Here is a 20121-nt window from a genome sequence, read left to right as displayed (position 1 = left end):
TTAGCAGCCCCCGTGATCCCACCTCTGCCTCCTCCTGATCTCTAGCAAAGCCCAGTCCTCCTGAGAGGGTGAGGTTTGTTCAGGCCAGGTGGCTGGTGGTAGAGCTGTGCTGGCTGACCTTTGTCCCACTTGTCACCATCAAGCAGTGTCACCAGGCTTGGCCCCAGCACATCCTTTGTGCCTTATGAGAAATGATGTCTGAGCACTTCTTCTAGGTCAAAGGGTGGCCTGATTTCTGGAGGGGACTCCGGTTCTGCCCAACCTTGAGGGCCTCTGAATCTCTCTACCACACCTTGTATCTCTTGTGCTCCTTGCGCTGTGTGAGTCTGCCTGTGTGTTGGTGGGAGATCTTCTCACAAGGGCAAAGCCTCTTGGGCAAGCTGGGGACACTGAGGGGGTGTCAAGGAGCAGGTGCTGTATAGTATTGGACTCTTGCTCTGCAGCTCCTGGATCGCTGTATCCATGGGGAGGCCGACCGCTTAACAAACAGCCCAGCATCAGTGCTGAACACATGAAAGGACACTCTGTCCACACAGAGTCCGATGTGGATGTTCCTGTTCAGGTACCGCTCCAGACAGCCCTCCTCTGAGATCATTCTCACTGCTCTCTCCTGTGTGACTGAGGTCATCAAATAGAGCCTCCAACATTACTGTGTACAAGGGGAAAAATCCTTCTGTCTAGCCTCCCTGGCTTCCCCAATCCCATTCCCCATCTTGGTGCCCTAAGCCTGATGGTCACCTTCTACTGCATCCCAGCCAGGCCTGGACTCACAGTCATGATTCCCACTTCTGACCTATGCTCACACTTTTGCGCCACCTGGGGTCCTGCCACGTGGGCACCTCAGCCTGCGTCCTCCTGGCAGACAGCCTTCTGCAACACCCACAGCATTGTGGTTGCCTAATCCAGTCTCTGAGGGCTCGTGGGCTATCACTGTGGTAGCGCCTGCAAGACGCCCACAGTGACTTCATCTGCAAATATCAAACTCTCATACGGAGGGTGGGCTGGACTTAGAGCCAGGCATCAAACAGAATACAGAGGCCCAATTGATGATGAGTGATTTGGGTTAATTAGCTCACAGAGGGCAGTGTGGCTTCTTTTTTTGTCTTTTCCCTCTGTCTCTATGTCTCTTTCTTGCTCTCTCTTCCTCGTGATTCGTTTACTCTGGGAGAAGCAGTGTCATTGACAGTTGGCAGCCCCATGGAAAACCCCACATGTGATGCATAGATGCCTGCTGCCACAGGAGCAAGCCTGGGAGTGGATCCTCTAGTGCCACTCAAGGTTCTGAGAACGTAGCCCCTGAAACAGCTTGGCTGCCTCCTTACGAGACGCCTGTGCTCAGGCCCACAGCCTAGCAACTCCACAACACTGACCTTCAGAAACTGTGAGACAGTAAATGTTGGTTGTATAAAAGCAGCTTAGTTTTGGAACATTAGATCTAAACCAACAAAGAACCAGTTTAATCACCTGAGAGTCTGGTACTGGTCTCTCCCTCACCCCTCCCCAGGTCTGGCCTGTGAGGCTCGAGGGGAAGTGCCATGTGAGTCATTTATGCAACTTCCCACAGTCACTGGGGATACTGAGGTGCCTAGGTCCTGTATGGGGGCTGGGTGGGCACTGGGGGCAATAAGGATGTGGTCTGGCCTCAGGGTCCAGTTCCCTGGGAACATGGTATCCACTCACCCACTAGTGGCCCTGGTCCTTTCACCACAAGTCAGCTCACAAGATGGGTAACCAACTGGGATTGAGGGCAGTGGGGTGGGAGAGCTGGATTTGAAGGTGGGTGGAGTGGGCTGAGGTTTGACAACGGAGGTGTCCTTTATTTGACCAAGTGGAGGAAACAGAGGGTCCCGGGAAAGGGATCAGCAGGTCCTAAGACACAGCCTATGTGAGCAGCATGTGTTCTGTAAGACTGAGTGTGCAGGCAAGAGTGGGCTGGAGGGGAGGGGAACCCGGAGGTAAAACTGGGCAGGTTTGTGGGACAGGTTTGAAAGGGCCTCGAAAGCCAGGCTGAGGCAGAGTTTAGGCATAGCCTGACAAATAGAGATCATTTACACGCTGGGTTTTATTTGAGGAGAAGACTTGGGTGCTGTGTGCTGGCGAGCTAGAGGGGAGCCCTGGAGACAGGAGCACTGTTGCACAGTACTGGGACCTCCCCTCCCTGCCAGTGAGAACCCAGGGTGCTGAGTCAACAGCAGAGGAAGAGAAAGTCTTGTGAACCTGGTGGAAACTATTATCTCATCCATACGACAGGAGTTGAAGGCCAAGGGAGGAGGAGAAGCACGAGGAGAAGGATGGAGACCTGGATGAGACGGTGGAGGCTGGGGATGGCAGGAAAAGAAGCTCGGGCTTGGATGCGGACAGCTTCTGTCTTCCGTTGACACCTTCAGACCTACTCTCCACATGTGTCCACCCTGCTTTCTGCAGAGAGACCACTCCATAGACTGTATCCCAAGGGCCTGGGTACCCTCTAGCTTCCACATGGGTTCAGGCAATTGGGAGCCTTGGCAGGCGATGGAGGGAGGAGAGTGAGATGGGAAGGCTCTTTCCCTGCAGGGTCAGGGTGCTCCTGTGCTCCTCCACCAACCTGGCCCCTGCATAGGATGCCCTCCAGGTTCAGGCCACTGCTGCCTCCTCTTGTCCTTCTAGGTTTCAGGGTGCCAAAGCCCTGGATAACTGCATGATCTTGTGTGCTTTCCTTCCCCCTGCATGCTCCTCAGAGAATTGTTCCTTAGCTAAAATCACCTTAGAGAGATTTCATTATTAATTGTTAACGTCAGTCCCTCCGTCATCTCCGACTCTTTGTGATTCCATGGGCTGGGGCCCGACAGGCTCCACTGTCCATGTAATTCTTCAGGCAGGAATACTGGAGTGGGTAGCCATTGTCTTCTCCAGGAAATCTCCCCGGCCCAGGAATTGAACCCAGGTCTCCCGCATTGTAGGCATATTCTTTACCACTGAGCCATCAAGGAAGCCCCAAATCGCCTTACATTATTATCCTAACTGCAACATGGCAACAGGTCCCTGCTGGGATCAGGCTGATACAATTTACAGGAGCAATGGAGAGCCCTAGAAGGAACAAGCAAGATGGGGATGGGCACCGATGCAGAATGGAGCCGAGACCCTCAGGGTAAAGTAGGGCTTTGTCATGGTCACACTCAGGGAGGGCCCGGTGATGTGGGGGAAGGGGGCCTGGCAGGTTTCCACGTACACTTTTTGGTAAACTGTTTTCAAAGAGGGGCCCAAGTGTTGCTACCTGTGTCTCACCCTTTTGAGCTTGACTTGCTGTTCCTGTCACACAGAGGAGAAGCCTATTCCTCTCCCTTTGAATCTAGGCCAGCCTTAGGACTTGGTTTGACAGACACAAGCAAGATTGTGCAAGTCATGCCTAGAGGACTTAGAAGATCTTGCAGCCTTGCTCTCATCCTTTGGAAACCAGCTACCATGAATGTGAAAAGTCAGATCAGTAGAGAAAGAGGGGCCCTATGCCCACCTGCAAGGAGAGGTCAGTCGGTCAGGCACCCCAGCTGCGCCCAACTTCAGCCACCCCACCACTGAACTCAGCTGCAGGAGAGCCTGGGTTAAGACTGAGAACCACCCAGACACCCACTGAGATGTGGACATCATAAATCCTTGCTGTCTTCAGCCACTAAGGTCTCCAGTGGTTCAATACCAGCAGTAGAAAACTGTAGCAGGCAGGTACTTCTCTCCTGGCAAATCCTGCCCTTCCTTCATGGCCCCGCCCACCTGTCATTTCCTCCCTCTTCCCCTGGTGGAAACCATCACTCCCTCTCTCAGCCCCCCTGCTCTTGATTCCTGCTTCTCTTGGGACTTTATAGCACCCACTTCATAGAGTCAGAACAGGCCGCCATGAGATGCTGGGCACATTTATGACCTGACTCCTGGTTACACTCTCCTCCCCGCCAACCATTCCTCACAGTATGTGAAATGGCTAATTATCTCATTATATCTGTTCCACTCCCAAGACTCCAGCTTCATGTTGGGATGCTTGTTTCTCTGATAGCAAAACTAAAGTTTGCAGGGGATGTGACTTGCTCATGGTCACTGAAAAGTGTTAGGCTAAGCTTGGAGCCAAATTTACATTCTTGAAGTGCCCCACATTTATAGTTATTGCTATGATTAGCTTATGGAGGGAGAAGACTTATTTTCTCACTCCAGGTGTGGGAGTTCACAGTTCTGGTCCTACCCTATCATCCTGTCCCACCCTACATACTGTCCCTCACTGATGACCTGCGTCCCAGACCTAGGAACCCAGAATTCTCCTCATCAGATGCTTGGCCCCACCTTCTCTTCTTGTAGATGCATAAGACCATTCACTCCTCATGTGTGGCTTTCCTTCTCTGGCTGGTCTGCCCTGTTTCTTTACATAATATAACCCTTGTCTTCCACAGAAGAGGCCAGAGGTGGTAAGTTGGAGTTGACTGGTTAGGAAGGAAGAGGCAGCATGCCATTCTCTGGCCCATCTGAGTCACCATCTGGGAATGGGGCACAGGACAGCAGGGCTGGGGGCCAGGCTGGGGATCAAAAGTGAAATTTTGACCAGCTCTCCTGGTTGGAGGTGGAACGGTTGAGAAAAATATTAAATGGAATCTTTCAATTGTGTTTGTGTTGTTTTGTTTTGCCACACTGAGTGGCTTGAGGGATCTTAGTTCCCTTACCAGGTGTTGAACCCAGGCCCTGACAGTGAAAGTGCAGAGTCCTAACCACTGGATTCCTAGGGAATTCCCAGAATCTTTCAATTGTTGAATTGAAATTTATGGAGCCCCCATTCCGTGCCACTGTTAGGGCTGAATGAGTGCGAACTGCCATTGAACTTCTCAGCTCAAGTGACCTCAGAATTGAGGTCAAAGTTCATCTTAGTCACTCAGGGAAACTAAGACCCAGAAGGAGGATGAAGATGTTAGTGCATACTCATTTAGCCAGTGACAGAGCCCAATTCTATTTCCCCAACTTCTGGATCTCCCTCTGGCTGCCAGCCTGGGGCTCAGAGGACTCAGAAACCCAAAGGTGCCAGGATGAGTTAGGGGATTGTGGCCTCGCCCTCCTCTTCAGCTCGGGGAGGGAGGAACTGGGACAGGTAGGATGCAGGATGAGGGAACTTGTAGGAAAAAGGGCTGCAGCTGGTGGCTGCTTCCAGCTGTCACTCAAGGCAGAGGAAGAGAAACCTGCTAACTGGGGCTGCTCTTTGTCCTGCTCATTGAGTGACGTGACCACAGAGTACAGAGACACAGACATCATTCTCTCCAAGCATCTCTCCCATTTCTCAGGTGGGCAGAACCAAGGAGAGGGCCTTTTACAGAGGAGTCAGTGCAGGAGAGCAAATCCCTGACGCCAGAGTCTGGTCTCCTCTGCCATGGGGCCAGCTGTGACCTGGGGCCTGGCATGGGGTGGAGCTGCAGGAGTCAGTGAAGGCTCTGGAGATGTGTTCAACAGACACCTCCAGGAAACCTTCCGGGATCACAACACCTTCCCTCCATCCTCCCCAATCCAGCCCTGCCCTTTGGGGCAGCGCCTCCGCTCAGCAGAACTCCAAGTGTTGGTCTCTGGGAATGTTGTACTTGAGCTTGTGGGCTTCGAAGAGGTTTTCCAGCTCCTCCATGTAGCACTGGTGCAGCCTGTCCACTTCATCCTGGGAGGGATGTGGTGTCTTCTGCACCTCGATGGGCTTCCCCACTGCAAGACACAGAGGTGAGTGGTGGCCCAGAGCAGGAACCACTGGAGTCCCAGGGTCCCATGGGGCAGGACCCCATGCCGGTGGTCACACCTGCTGGAAGGTGCCTGTACTGCCTCTCTTCCAATTGTATTTTGGGTGATCTAATCTAGATACTAGGGCAACTCCAAGCTCTGATGATAAAACACCACCGGGTGCATGATCTCCTGCTAGGCAATGTATTAGATACTTTAATGCATGATCTCTTTTTATCCTCCTAGCAATCCTACAGGGATAGAACTTACTTTATTCCTGTTTGACAGCCGAGGTGTTAAACTCAGGGAGGTTAAGTAACTTGTTTAATGTCACATAGCTAGGCAGAATCAGTGTCAGGTTGTAAGCCCTGGGAATGTGCTCTTAGTCTCAGGGACATGTGGACCTGGGAGTCTCAGATGCCATGATTGGACACGTCCAAATGTCTGAGAGGAGGTGGCCCACACCCCAAGCATCCTACTTCTCTCTTTCCCGCTATGCTAGAGGGCAGTGCCCCCCATTCTAAGGAGGAAATAGGAGACCCTATCAACTTCCTTCCTCTGGTTCTATCTGGCTCAGAAAGCAGCTGTGATGATGTCTTCTTCTCTTCAGAGTCATCTGGAGGCAGCAGCCCTATAACATTCCTGAAAATATTACCCCCGAATCCAGGGAAACTCTTGACTGCCTGGGCTCAACTAAAGGTAACTGGGTGAATGGAGATAAACAGACCTCTCATTACAAGCTTTGCCATTGGAAGATAGTTGGAATCCAAGAGGAGAGCAAATGAGATGACCAAATAATTGAAAAGATGGTGTTAAATCCATGCACTAAAGTCCATGTCCATTATTTATAGGAAATTTCTTCAGGCTCTCCTTCGTAGCCTGATGATTGCTATTATACAGAGTGCTAACAGACCTGGAGTGCACTTCCCTTGTATCCATCTTCTCCAATAAGCCTTATGGGATTGTCTTCTCAGAAGTAAAAATTCCTTCCTCTGGCATAGTAAAAGTCAAGTAGATCCTGACTCAAATCTCTATTGTGTTACTCAAACACAGGGTCATCTTTTGGAAATGATTTACCTTCTATAGGTCTCATTTTGCGATCAATAAAATGAGGATGATAGTTTTTGCTTCCAAGGTTGTAGGGACAACTGAGCAGCTGCATACAAGGAGCCAATGCAGTGCCTGGCACAGCTGGTGCTCAGTTATCAGTAATGGCAACTGGTCTTTATGCTCCTGTTACTCTTCTCATCTCAGATGCCTTGCATCTGGGTTATTGCCTATATGTCCATTTTGCAGTATAGAACCTGAACTCCAGGAGGACAAGGATGTGTCTGGCCCATTTCTATTCCCTTTCAGCCCAAGCCCAAGTCCCTTGCCCTGTAACCCAACCCCTCCCAGACTGGGTCTTGGTTTACCCACAGTGTTGATGGGCCGGCAGTAGGGAATAAGACCAAAACTGTATTGGAAAACACCACGGCCATAAAAGAGCGGAATGGAAGCTCCCACGATCTTCAGAATTTTTTCCTGGAACCAATGCAACCAGGAGCCAGGAGAGTTCTCAATCTGGTCAAACATGTCATTCTCTCCAAAGGAGAAGATGGGTACCAGAGCTGCCCTAGAGGGAGACAAGAGAGAGGGCATGTGGAGGGGCAAGAAGGTGCAAGCTGGTCACTAGCTTCCTGCAGAGACCTAGTGAGTGGGAGCTGGAGTAGAGGACAGAGCCATGGACCAAAAGTAGGAGGCCTCAGGGGTCTTTCAGACCTGCCACAGCCTTGCTTTATGACTCAAGCAGTTACTGGCTCCTCTTGGGGCCATCACCTCCCCATTATACCCTGACAGGGAGACCAGAATGCTGCAGAGAGTCCTCTCTGATTTAAAACACCTGCAAACTTTATTGAAAAATCTCTTCTGCCCCAGCTAGCTTATATTCTTAAAGAGTGCTTCAGGGTAGGAGAACAGCTTTAAGCTACTTCATAAACTCCATTCTCACAGAAGCCTTAGATCTCAGATCTAATGCCAACTGTGGGTATTATGACCCTTCACATCTAGTCTCTTTGATCACCAAGCCTCCCTTCTGGAATCTTCTCTGGGTATTTGGGCATGACACAATACATCTAGGGCTTGGTGGCTCAGGTGGCAAAGAATGCCTGCAATGTGGGAGATGAGGGTTTGATCCCTGGGTCAGGCAGATCCCCTGGAGGAGAGCAAGGCAACCAACTCCAGTATTTTTGCCTGGAGAATTTCCGTGGACTGAGGAGCCTGGTAGGCTACAGTCCATAGGTTCACAAAGAATTGGACACTACTGAATGACTAAGCATACCACAGCATAGTACATCTTTCACCAAGATAGAATCTTCACTGTGAATGGACTGAGCATCTCTTGCCAAAATAGGATTTACATTAATCTCTCAGTCTTTCCAGCAAAATACAACCTTTGTCAATCTCCAGCTGAACTAAGAGCCCTCTCCCTGATACCCGTGCATCAGGGCAAGCCTGATGAAGCCCTTGCGTTTCCGTAGCACCAGCTTGTAGGGTCCAGGCCTGGCATCCAGTGACTCCTGGACGCCCCCAACAACAATGCCCAGCAGGTTGCCACCTCCTTCCCTGCTCAGAATGTGAGCTGCACTCTTCTTGTCTGCTGAGACCAGCCCTGGGGAGAGAGGACGGTGGTCAGATACAGGATAAAGGGGGCAGGGACTGTGGCAGGGGGCAGTGTACCCTGGGCTTCCCTCTCCCAGCTGGGAGTTCCCTGAGAACTGGAACAGAGTCCTTTCTCTCCACACAACCCTTCACCAAGCTCATTGCTGGGCATAGAACTGTGGGAAGTGCTTCCTTATATCTAACCTCCTTTTCTAATATACATGCTCTTAGAAGAAGTTCTGATTGTTGGCAGCCCTTCCTAAAACCTCCCTCATGTCTCCAGCCCTCGTATACCTGGGCAATCCAATGGTTGGAAGACTTACCCCCTAACATGATGCAATCCCTGAAGAAGGGGACTTGGAAAAACATGTTCAGTGTCATAAGATGTGGGCGGATGCCAGGGAAGATAGAGGAGAAGCCAGTGCCCTCAGTGCACAGGTTGGTAACAGTTCCAATGCCCATGATCCCGTGGGGGTGGTAGGCAGCGAGGTAGTTCCGGGAGGGGTCCAGCTCGGCAGTCTTGACCAGCTGCAGGGACAGCAGCCTGATGAATCGGGGCTGCACCTTGTGCCCTCCCCAGCCCCTATTCTGACTTTCTGTGCTGACCTCTTCTATGTGTCCCCTGTGCCCAAGTGCTATCACACCCCCATGTGAGTTTCCTGAGATTAGAGATGGCCTATCTGAGGATCCTTGTCCCCACTGCAGACCTGGAGCAGAGGAGATGCTCTGGGAGACCGTGGAACAAAGAGAGAGAGAATGGACCCATGAATGGATGAAGCCGATACAGCCCACCAGGGAAGGAAGGCCTCCTGCCCAAGGCAGAGGTAGGACTCCTGGGAGGGTGACAGGGACACAAGCCCCTGTCCTATGTGAAGAGAGACCTTGTCCCAGGCAGAGCCCACCCAGAATGAAGGAGCCATCACAGGAGAGAGTGAGCATCTCTCCAAGGACTGTGGCAGCTGGGGTTCTGTCCCAGATGGAGGGCTGGACTTCTGAGTCTCTGTGACTCAGTGTAAGAGACCCCAGGGTGCTGAAGGTAGGAGCTGGGAAGAGGGGCATGAAGTCTCTAGTGATGCCCACAGGTGTGGGGGGGGAGGGTCACGGACATGTCATGCCAAGTCTGCAGCACTTCCTGATACCAGTTCACAGCCTGCCCACAGCACTGCACCCTTGCTAGGCCTTGGCCTGTGTAGACACTGCTGCTCTAGGATAATGAAATCTTCACAGAGAAACCCAGCTCCTGGACTTATCATCAGCATGAGGTGGAGGCAACTTGTCCTAGGGGAAACATTGCCTGATTCTCCACCATTAGCTTGTTAGGAAGGCCATAGGGTGTACTTAGAAAGATCCAGTACTCTAAAATAGTTTTCTAAATTTGCTTATAATCCTACCAATAGACTTTAGGTCATTAAATCAGTAAGTATTGAAGGAAGTTCAGAAATACATGCTCATTTGACACAGAGTACAGAGGCTTATGAATGTGGGGGAGCACCAACAGAGAGGGGGCTCCCTACCTGGGACCATGAACATGTTGTCCTCCCCAAGATCCCTGAAGGACCTGTACTATAAATATGTGTGGACATGTTGAAGGGTCTCCTGGGAGGTGGTTAGGTCTAAAATCTGCAGGCCAAATCCCCACTCTTGCAGGCCCCCAGCCCAGGCCAGGTGAGGCAAAGTGCATATCCTCTCTCTCTCTGCTGGCCACTTGGTGCTACTGCCCCTCCTGTGGATATGGCAATTCCAGAAGACTCCAGTGGGCAACAATCCTGAACACAGTGCAGGTGGAATTTCTGCAAATCAAGTTCGATGTCCCACCACTGTCAATGGTTTTAGTGCTGAGAAATCCTCCTGGAACCTCACAAAGGAAGGAGCAGAAAGGGGGTGCAAAGGACAGGCACAGAATTGCTCAGCATCATTTTTTTTTCCCAGTCATGCATTTGACAGTAACTCCAGTTGTAAAGAGAGCCAGATGCTGTCCTGAGGTCTCCAGGATTACCTGATGTCTCATGGAATCCACACAACCCAATGATGTATGCTGTATCATCTCTACATATAAAGAAACAGACACTCAGAAAGGCTGTTTTATTATACTCAGTAAGGTGTGCAGTAGGTAGGTTGCACACATGGTATTAGAACTTATTGCTGTTTTATTATACTCAGTAAGGTGTGAAGTAGGTAGGTTGCACACATGGTATTAGAACTTATTCTGCCCAGACCCAAAGAATACACTCTATATATTTCTTCTCTCCTGTGTGCAGAGGACAGCTGCCTGCCCTTGCCTGGCACTCTGTTTCCCTTCTGCCTTCCCTACCCTATCTGGTCAATGACCCATCCTTTCCTCGCTAATTACAAACTGAGTTTATTCTCTCTGTGATAAAGGAAAGAGCAGAACGGAGTTGGTCAAATCAATAAGTTTTCTTCCATCAGGACTGATCTTTGGGTCCATGGTCAGGACTTCACAATGGCCATGAGGAGCCCTGAGTCAGAGAATCAGAGGCACTCAGAGTAGGAGGGAGCAGACTGCTTAGGGGATACATGGAGAAACTGAGATCAGAACAGGAAAGGCTTTCCAAGAACGCATACCCTACCCAGATTGCAACAGGATAGAACCTGAGAACCAGTTCAGGGCTCTCTGTTTTGCTTTTCTACCCAGAAATGCACTAATTGTAAAACTAGTAAAAGAACTTCCTGTGTGACCTTGTTCACACCTTCCTCTCTCCTGGGTGCCTGTCTCCTTATGTGATGAACTATAAGGCCAGAAGATCTCTAAGGACATGACTTTATTACCTGCACCCTCAAGCATGGCTGCTGAGAGGTGCAGGTAAGTTACATATGTGTGTCACACTAGATGGCCCACAAGACTCCTTCAAATCCTATTCGTTCATCAATCCTCATATCGGCCCTACATCTCTGCAGATGGAAAACCATGGGCAGACAGAGGCTGGACTCTCTCCCAGGCCACATAGTGGTGGAAGCCTGGCTTGTCTCTCCCAGCCCAGTACCCTGCTCACTGCACACAGGATCACACTTCCCCATGGACACGCGGGGCACTACAGTCCTGGCCACTACCCAGATAGCTCCATTACTCACCGAGATGGGGAAATAGTCTTTTATGTACTTCCATAAGATCCAGGACGTGAAGGGCTGGATGCGCCTGCCCCCGTGCCGTGGCGTGTCTCGGTCCAGGTACCACCAGGTGGCATACAGGATAGTGAAGATCCAGAATCTTGTGAACAGGAGGCCTATGAAGACCACATAGCAGATAAAGCCTGGGAGGGGAAGCAGGAGCATTAGTGGACACTAATGGCCAGGGTGAAGGATGCACTCTCCCCATCTTCCCAGCACTAGCAGCACTGTCCTGTCCAGCCCTCACCCCGCGAGGAACAGGTCAGCCTCCCCAGTACTCCAAGGAGGAGAAAATGCAGTCGAGGATATGCCACACTGGGACCCTGGATTTGACACCAGGTAGGACTAACTCCAAACTCACTTGTTTGCACTTTACCACGCTGCCTCATTCACTCTGGTTTTCCCTTCCCTATCCCTCCCTGTCTGTTAAGAAGTCTTTCTTTCCCAGGTGCTCAATAAATTCCCAGTAGCCCAGTGACTGCATAAATTGCTTCTAGCTATCATTCTTTGGGACCTCAGAGAAATGGAGGCATTCTTTCTGCCCAGCCCTCCTTCTGTACACTCCCTGTCCATCTTTCCGTAGATAAATCCTACTAGATTCCTCCCTCTACTTAAACTTCTCATAACTTTGAGGCACAGCCCAAGCAGTTCAGTCTGACATTCAGGCTCCTTAAGAAACTTGCTCCAGCCCAGCTCATGCACAGGCCCCCTACCTCCAGCTACACTAAGCTGCTAAGTGCTCCTCCGACTGCCTGAGCTCCTTCAACCTCTTAGCTTTTGCTCGTTCAGTTTCCTCTGCCTGCCATGCCTTTTCCTATTGAAGGAAGGTTGAAGAGGCCAACATCTGACTGGACTGTGGGTTGGGGGTACAGCAGGGCTAGGACTGGGCCTGATGAGGAATTTCCATCTGATCTTTGATTCTCAGTCCCTACCACAGGCTAACCTGGCTTCATCTCAAGAGTCAGGTGCTATGATACCAATGGAGCCTAGTTTCCAGGGAATATTGCCCCTTCCAAACCCCATTCTCTCCTCCTGACACCATGCAATCAAATTCCTTAAGAAGGTCAGCTTCCACTTCTATTCCTTTTGGAAGAAGGGTAGCTGTGCTCTTTCCTGGCAGGCTTCCACAAGGAAAGCACTCTGGACTCAGTCTGAACAGTAGTAAAATACAGAATCTGGATAAAGTAAGTTGAGGCTCACAGATGTTCACTTCCCACAGAGCACCTGTGATGTCCCAGGTGCTGGCAGTACAGCCGTGAACAGCAAACAAAAATGCCTGCCCTCTTGGAGCTGACTGCTTCAAATCTGGAGGATGGAGAAAGGATGCCATTGGGAAAAGATGGTCAGGAATTTGACTTCAATTTTATTTACTGAATTGAAAGAGACACATGTACCCCAGTGTTCATTGCAGCATTGTTTACAATAGCTAGGACATGGAAGCTACCTAGATGTCCATCGGCAGATGAATGGATAAGGAAGTTGTGGTACATATACACCATGGAATATTACTCAGCTATTAAAAGAACACATTTGAGTCAGTTCAAATGAGGTGGATGAAATTGGAGCCTATTATACAGAGAGACGGAGAAGGCAATGGCACCCCACTCCAGTACTCTTGCCTGGAAAATCCCATGGACGGAGGAGCCTAGTAGGCTACAGTCCATGGGGTCGCTAAGAGTCGGACACGACTGAGCGACTTCACTTTCACTTTACCCTTTCATGCACTGGAGAAGGAAATGGCAACCCACTCCAGTATTCTTGCCTGGAGAATCCCAGGGACTGCGGAGCCTGGTGGGCTGCCGTCTATGGGATCGCAGAGAGTCGGACACGACTGAAGCAACTCAGCAGCAGCAGCAGCAGCATACAAAGAGAAGTAAGTCAGAAAGAGAAACACCAATATAGCATATGAATGCATATATATGGAATTTAGGAAGACAGTAATGACGACCCTATATGCAAGACAGCAAAAGAGACACAAATGTAAAAAACTTTTGAATTCTATGGGAGAAGGCGAGGGTGGGATGATTTGAGAGAATAGCATTGAAACATACATATTACCACATGTAAAACTGATGACCAGCGCAAGTTTGAATCATGAAGCAAGACACTCAAAGTCGATGCTCTGGGACAACCCAGAAGGATGGGGTGGGGAGGGAGGTGGGAGGGGGGTTCAGGATGGGGGGACACATGTGCATCCATGGCTGATTCATGTCTATGTATGGCAAAAATCACCACAATATTGTAAAGTAATTAGCCTCCAATTAAAGCAAATAAATTAATTTTAAATTTTTATTTACTTATTTTTTACTACAGATTTTTAATTTGAAGAAAACAATGACCCAATTAGGTCTCTGCCCTGAGGCAAAATTAAAAATCTGTATTGTTTTTTCCCACTTTCAGAAAGCCAGTTCTAGAGAATCAAATCAAGTTGTTATTAGCGGCTCCCCAGAGGGTTGTATTTAGGGGACATCTTTCATTTTGGACACACATTTTGTTTGAATGTGTTACAACAGCAAATATTAGCTTTAACCAGAAAAAAAAAAAGTTGGGAAAAAAACACATTCTGGTCATTTTCACTTGACCAGAAAGACTTCCCTGCACTTCACCATCCCCCTTACCCCCAACCCAAACTTGGGAGTCTTTTCAGTCATTTAGGAAAGAGACTTCTTTCACCTCATAATACCAAGTGGGAAAATGTATCATTCCACATTACCAAGCACAGAGAGGGTATGCAAATTGGCTAATCTCACACAACAAGCTAGTAGGATGGGACCTGGCATTCAATTCTACTATTTTGGCTCCATCATGCTCTCAACATTCATTCATTCAACAAACATTCATTGACTTCAACTCTTCTAGGAGCTGGAAACACAGCTGAGAACAAGACCAACTGTTTGAATGGAACTTACCGTCCTGTGTGAGGTGTGAGAGTTACAGAGGAGAGGAAGTTCAGTTCAGTTCAGTCGCTCAGTCGTGTCCGACTCTCTGTGACCCCATGAATTGCAGCACGCCAGGGCTCTCTGTCCATCACCAACTCCTGGAGTCTACCCAAACCCATGTTCATCGATCGGTGATGCCATCCAACCATCTCATCCTCTGTCGTCCCCTTCTCCTCCCGCCCCCAATCCTACTCAGTATTAGGGTCTTTTCCAATGAGTCAACCCTTCGCATGAGGTGCCCAAAGTATTGGAGTTTCAGCTTCAACATCAGTCCTTCCAATGAACACCCAGGATTGATCTCTTTTAGGATGGATTGATTGGATCTCCTTGCAGTCCAAGGGACTCTCAAGAGTCTTCTCCAACACCACAGTTCAAAAGCATCAATTCTGCGGCGCTCAGCTTTCTTCACCGTCCAACTCTCACATCCATACATAACCACTGGAAAAACCATAGCCTTGACTAGACGGACTTTTGTTGGCAAAGTAATGTCTCTGCTTTTAAATATGCTGTCTAGGTTGGCCATAACCTTCCTTCCAAGGAGTAAGCGTCTTTTAATTTCATGGCTGCAGTCACCATCAGCAGTGATTCTGGAGCCCAAAAAAGTAAAGTCTGACACTGTTTCCACTGTTTCCCCATCTATTTCCCATGGCGTGATGGGACCAGATGCCATGATCTTAGTTTTCTGAATGTTGAGCTTTAAGCCAACTTTTTCACTCTCCTCCTTCACCTTCATCAAGAGGCTCTTCAGTACTTCTTCACTCTCTGCCATAACGGTGGTGTCATCTGCATATCTGAGGTTATTGATATTTCTCCCGGCAATCTTGACTCCAGCTTGTGTTTCTTCCAGCCCAGCGTTTCTCATGATGTACTCTGCATATAAGTTAAATAAGCAGGGTGACAATATACAGCCTTGACGGACTCCTTTTCCTATTTGGAACCAGTCTCTTGTTCCATGTCCAGTTCTAACTGTTGCTTCCTGACCTGCATACAGGTTTCTCAAGAGACAGGTCAGATGGTCTGGTATTCCCATCTCTTTCAGAATTTTCCACAGTTTATTGTGATCCACACAGTCAAAGGCTTTGGCATAGTCAATAAAGCAGAAATAGATGTTTTTCTGGAACTCTCTTGCTTTTTCGATGATCCAGCAGATATTAGCAATTTGATCTCTGGTTCCTCTGCCTTTTCTAAAACCAGCTTGACCATCTGGAAGTTCACGGTTCACGTATTGCTGAAGCCTGGCTTGGAGAATTTTGAGCATTACTTTACTAGCATGTGAGATGAGTGCAATTGTGCGGTAGTTTGAGCATTCTTTGGCATTGCCTTTCTTTGGGATTGGAACGAAAACTGACCTTTTCCAGTCCTGTGGCCACTGCTGAGTTTTCCAGATTTGCTGGCATATCGAGTGCAGCACTTTCACAGCATCACCTTTGAGGATTTGAAATAGCTCAACTGGAATTCCATCACCTCCACTAGCTTTGTTCATAGTGATGCTTTCTAAGGCCCACTTGACTTCACATTCCAGGATGTCTGGCTCTAGGTGAGTGATCACACCATCGTGATTATCTGGGTCGTGAAGATCTTTTTTGTACAGTTCTTCTGTGTATTCTTGCCACCTCTTCTTAATATCTTCTGCTTCTGTTAGGTCCATACCATTTCTGTCCTTTATCGAGCCTATCTTTGCATGAAATGTTCCTTTGGTATCTCTAATTTTCTTGAAGAGATCTCTAGTCTTTCCCAATCTGTTGTTTTCCTCTATTTCTTTGCACTGATCGCTGAGGAAGGCTTTCTTATCTTTCCTTGCTATTCTTTGGAACTCTGCTTTGAGATGGGAATATCTTTCCTTTTCTCCTTTGCTTTTCGCTTCTCTTCTCTTCCCAGCTATCTGTAAGGCCTCCTCAGACAGCCATTTTGCTTTTTTGCATTTCTTTTCCATGGGGATTTTCTTGATCCCTGTCTCCTGTACAATGTCACGAACCTCTGTCCATAGTTCATCAGGCACTCTGTCTATCAGGTCTAGTCCCTTAAATCTATTTGTCACTTCCACTGTATACTCATAAGGGATTTGATCTAGGTCATACCTGAATGGTCTAGTGGTTTTTCCTGTTTTCTTCAATTTAAGTCTGAATTTGGCGATAAGCAGTTCATGATCTGAGCCACAGTCTGCTCCTGGTCTTGTTTTTGCTGACTGTATAGAGCTTCTCCATCTTTGGCTGCAAAGAATATAATCAATCTGATTTCGGTGTTGACCATCTGGTGATGTCCACGTGTAGAGTCTTCTCTTGTGTTGTTGGAATAGGGTGTTTGCTATTACCAGTGCGTTCTCATGGCAAAACTCTATTAGCCTTTGCCCTGCTTCCTTCTGTACTCCAAGGCCAAACTTGCCTGTTACACCAGGTGTTTCTTGACTTCCTACTTTTGCATTCCAGTCCTCTATAATGAACAGGACATCTTTTTTGGGTGTTCGTTCTAGAAGGTCTTGTAGGTCTTCATAGAACCGTTCAACTTCAGCTTCTTTGGCGTTATTGAGGAAAGGAAAGAGTAAATAAGTAACCCATCGGAAACTATTGGTATCTAGGCCCTGAGGTCATGGTGACAGGCCCTAGTTGACCTCTCTGGCCACTTCTTTGCCCCTCCCCCAAATGCATAGTTTACGTCCAGTGTTAACCAGCTGTTCAATGTAAGTTTGGTGTTCACTCCCCTACTGAAAGCCCTTAGTCTCCTGTCAGCCTTTAAATCCTTCCCAGGAGACCCATCTCCTACTATGTCTGGAAAGGGGTTCCTTCTCTCCACCTACCCTCAGCCTCCCTAGACCAGGGGAGGCAATCATTTACCTAAAGGGACAGATTGTAAATATTTTAGACTTAGCCACTCAGCTCAAAAGGCAACTTGAAGGATATTACATAGACACGAGATCATTTAAAATGTAAAAACCATTCTTAGCTCATGCGCTAAGCAAATGCAAAAATAACCTGGGTTATTTTGCTGGGTTTGGTTCATGGTGACCCTTCAGGTAGACTGTGGCTACTCCATGCCATCATCAGTCTACCCCCTAAACCTTCGACAGTAGAAACCCCAAATGCAGCCACAAGGGCCTGTATCCAAAGACTGAACCTTGTCGCTCCCATACGTAAAGCTCTCCTGGAGGTCCTCAATGTCCCCAGGATAAGGGACAAGGTACAAGCTCCTGACATTGGTGGGCTCACATCCCATTTCTCAACTTCCCTCCCTCTAGCTCCAGGTCCAGGGCTACTTGACCACGTTGGGCTGTTCCTGATATTCCCAGGTCCCAAGCTGGGCTGGGGGTGGGCACAGCTAGCTGGACACACTCCTGCTCACAAAGCTCCCTCAAGGCCAGGTGAGAAAGATGTCCCTCATCCCCATAATCCCCAGGTGTCAGCCTACCTGGTTCTGGGCCCCCAGTGTCTTTCATCCAGGAGCTAAGGGACTTGTCCCCTGCCCTAGGATAACCTTCCTCCCCATGCTCCACACCTCCTCCCACACCCTCAGCCCTTTCTCCTCCCTCTGCCTCCTTCCCTTTCTTCCTTTGGAAGCAGAGGGGCCCAGACCTACAGTCTTGGATATCTAGGCACTCAGCTTCTCTGCTCATCTGTGTAATGAGGGTAATCAGGGATATTTAAAATGTTTAATGATCCTTAGGGGCTTCCCTGATAACTCAGTGGATAAAGAATCCACCTGCAATGCAGGAGACACAGGACACCAGGATTTGATCCCTGGATTGGCAAGATCCTCTGGAGGAGGAAATGGCAACCCATCCCAGTATTCTTGCCTGAAAAATCCCATGGACAGAGGAGGCTGGTGGCTTACAGCCCAAAAGGATTACAAAGAGTCAGACACGACTGAGTGACTAAGCACAATGACTCTTAAGACAGAGACACAAGTCAATCATAAGGGATGCGGGGAGCAGGAAACTGGGGGGCTTTACTTGGGATGAAAATTTTAGCTGCTAAAGTTGGGAGAGGTTCTGAGGGACCACCTGGTATATGTGTGCAGTATGTGTGCTGAGTTTGTGGTGCCTGTGTGTGTATGAGTTTGTGTGTGAATGTGTGAAATGGCTGTAGAGCAATCTGTACAGAGTATGTCCATAGTTTAACACCAGGATAGAGGGCTTTCCAGGTGGCACTGGTGGTAAATAATTTGCCTGCAATGCAGGAGCCACAAGAGATGCAGGTTCAATTCCTGGGTCAGGAAGATCCCCCTGGAAAAGGGCATGGCACCCATTCGGTATTCTTACCTGTAAAATCCCATGGACAGAGGAATCTGGCGAGCTCAGTCCATGGGGTCACAAAGAATTGGATAGGACTGAAGCAACTTAGCACAGGAGTGGCATCTGCGTACAGGCTGAACACCAGCACTTACAGGGGAGCAGTTTCTACCCAGTCTGGTGCCAGCGGGGGAGATGAAGAATCTCACACACTTCCAGTCACTTTCCCTTCCCAGTCCTCAGTCCTGGGCCCTCCTCAAAAATGGTCCCTTCAGCAGAGCTGAACTTGGCATGTTTGTGGCCTTCCTGTCATAATGGATATGTTCACTGTGGGAGTGGTCGGGTACTAGATCCCACATACCCTTCCGTGGGCTCCCTACCCGGGGCCAGGCCAGGGATCTGCTGAGAAGAGGGAGCACATTTCTTCCTTTCATTCACAGCCCCTCCCCCATAAGGTCAGCATCTTCGGGCCCATTCTGCAAATGATGAGATGGAGGCACGGGGAGGCCTGGCATGGGTCCTCCAGGGTACCGCAGCCGGTCAGTTGCCCAGCCAGAGTCTGACCCAGGTGAGCCTTTCACTCTCCTGTCCCCTGTGGGCCCCGCCTCACTCCCCATTCTGATCATTCCTATTCCCCTCTCTTTTCCCACCCACCAGAGCCAGTCTCCTCTTCTCTGAATGAAAAGCAAGAACTCCATCCTGTCTGAGCAGTCTGAGCAGCCCAAATGTCCCAGAATCACTGATTCCTTCCTCACAGCACCAGGCATCTTGAGGTGGGTCCCTGTCCTGGTACTCAGGTGGAACCCACAGCCCAGGAGGGCTAAGAACCCTGTCCAAAGTCACAGGTGAGGGCTTCTACCCCCAGACCCAACAAATTCCCACCCCCCGCAGAGGCCTCCAGGAGGGCCAGTAGGCTCAGCAGTCCCCTCAGGACCTACATCTTTGTCCCATCAATACACTGTGTATACCTGGAATGATAGGAACCCACAGTCTCCCGTCCCCCAACCCAGCCCCCTTACTCAGGGCAATGATGCTGAAGACATACTGCAGGACCGCGAAGGTCTGTAGTCTGCGTTCCCATGGCAAAAACAAGGGCACAAACTCCACCATGCTGGTTCTTCTGCTGGTTCCAGAGGCTTCTCTGAGCTCTTCTGTGGTTGGAGACACCTGCTTTTGTTTTTGCCGGAGGTTGTCTAAGCATTTGTGGGAGCTGGGGAGGGTGAGTGCCCAATCCAACCCAGCCACAATGCCTCCCTGCCCACGCTTGGCAAGGACCTCTTTCCTAAGAGAATTCTTTGAACCCACTACCCTAGACCCACGTAGAGATGGAGGGAAAACAATGCATTTGCTTCCTTAGGCAATGCTTTATCTGCCAGATCATTTTTTGTCAAATCTTGCCCATTTCTTGGCAGGTGAGGCACCAAGTATATTGTAATCCTGTCCTCTTCATACCTTCCCAGCAATAAACAATTGTCTTCTTTCTCTTGTCAG

The 20121-nt window shown here is 49.3% G+C and overlaps 1 protein-coding gene across 1 annotated transcript; it reads right to left on the bottom strand.

The window, feature by feature from the left end:
• Window positions 1-5536: 5536 nt before the first annotated feature.
• LOC145526753 (2-acylglycerol O-acyltransferase 2-like) lies at window positions 5537-19740 on the bottom strand. Its single transcript, XM_081543158.1, has 6 exons — window positions 19650-19740; window positions 11434-11612; window positions 8667-8871; window positions 8179-8353; window positions 7119-7318; window positions 5537-5691 (listed from the first exon to the last, which is right to left on the bottom strand). The coding sequence occupies exons 1-6, from the start codon at window positions 19738-19740 to the stop codon at window positions 5537-5539; spliced, it is 1005 nt and encodes a 334-aa protein (XP_081399284.1).
• Between the last annotated feature and the right edge of the window lie 381 nt (window positions 19741-20121).

The sequence above is a fragment of the Giraffa tippelskirchi genome, chromosome 11 (genome assembly GCF_054371585.1).
Source record: "Giraffa tippelskirchi isolate mGirTip1 chromosome 11, T2T-mGirTip1v1.2.pri, whole genome shotgun sequence".
NCBI lineage: Eukaryota > Metazoa > Chordata > Mammalia > Artiodactyla > Giraffidae > Giraffa > Giraffa tippelskirchi.
This window is presented reverse-complemented; position numbering and strand designations above follow the sequence as displayed.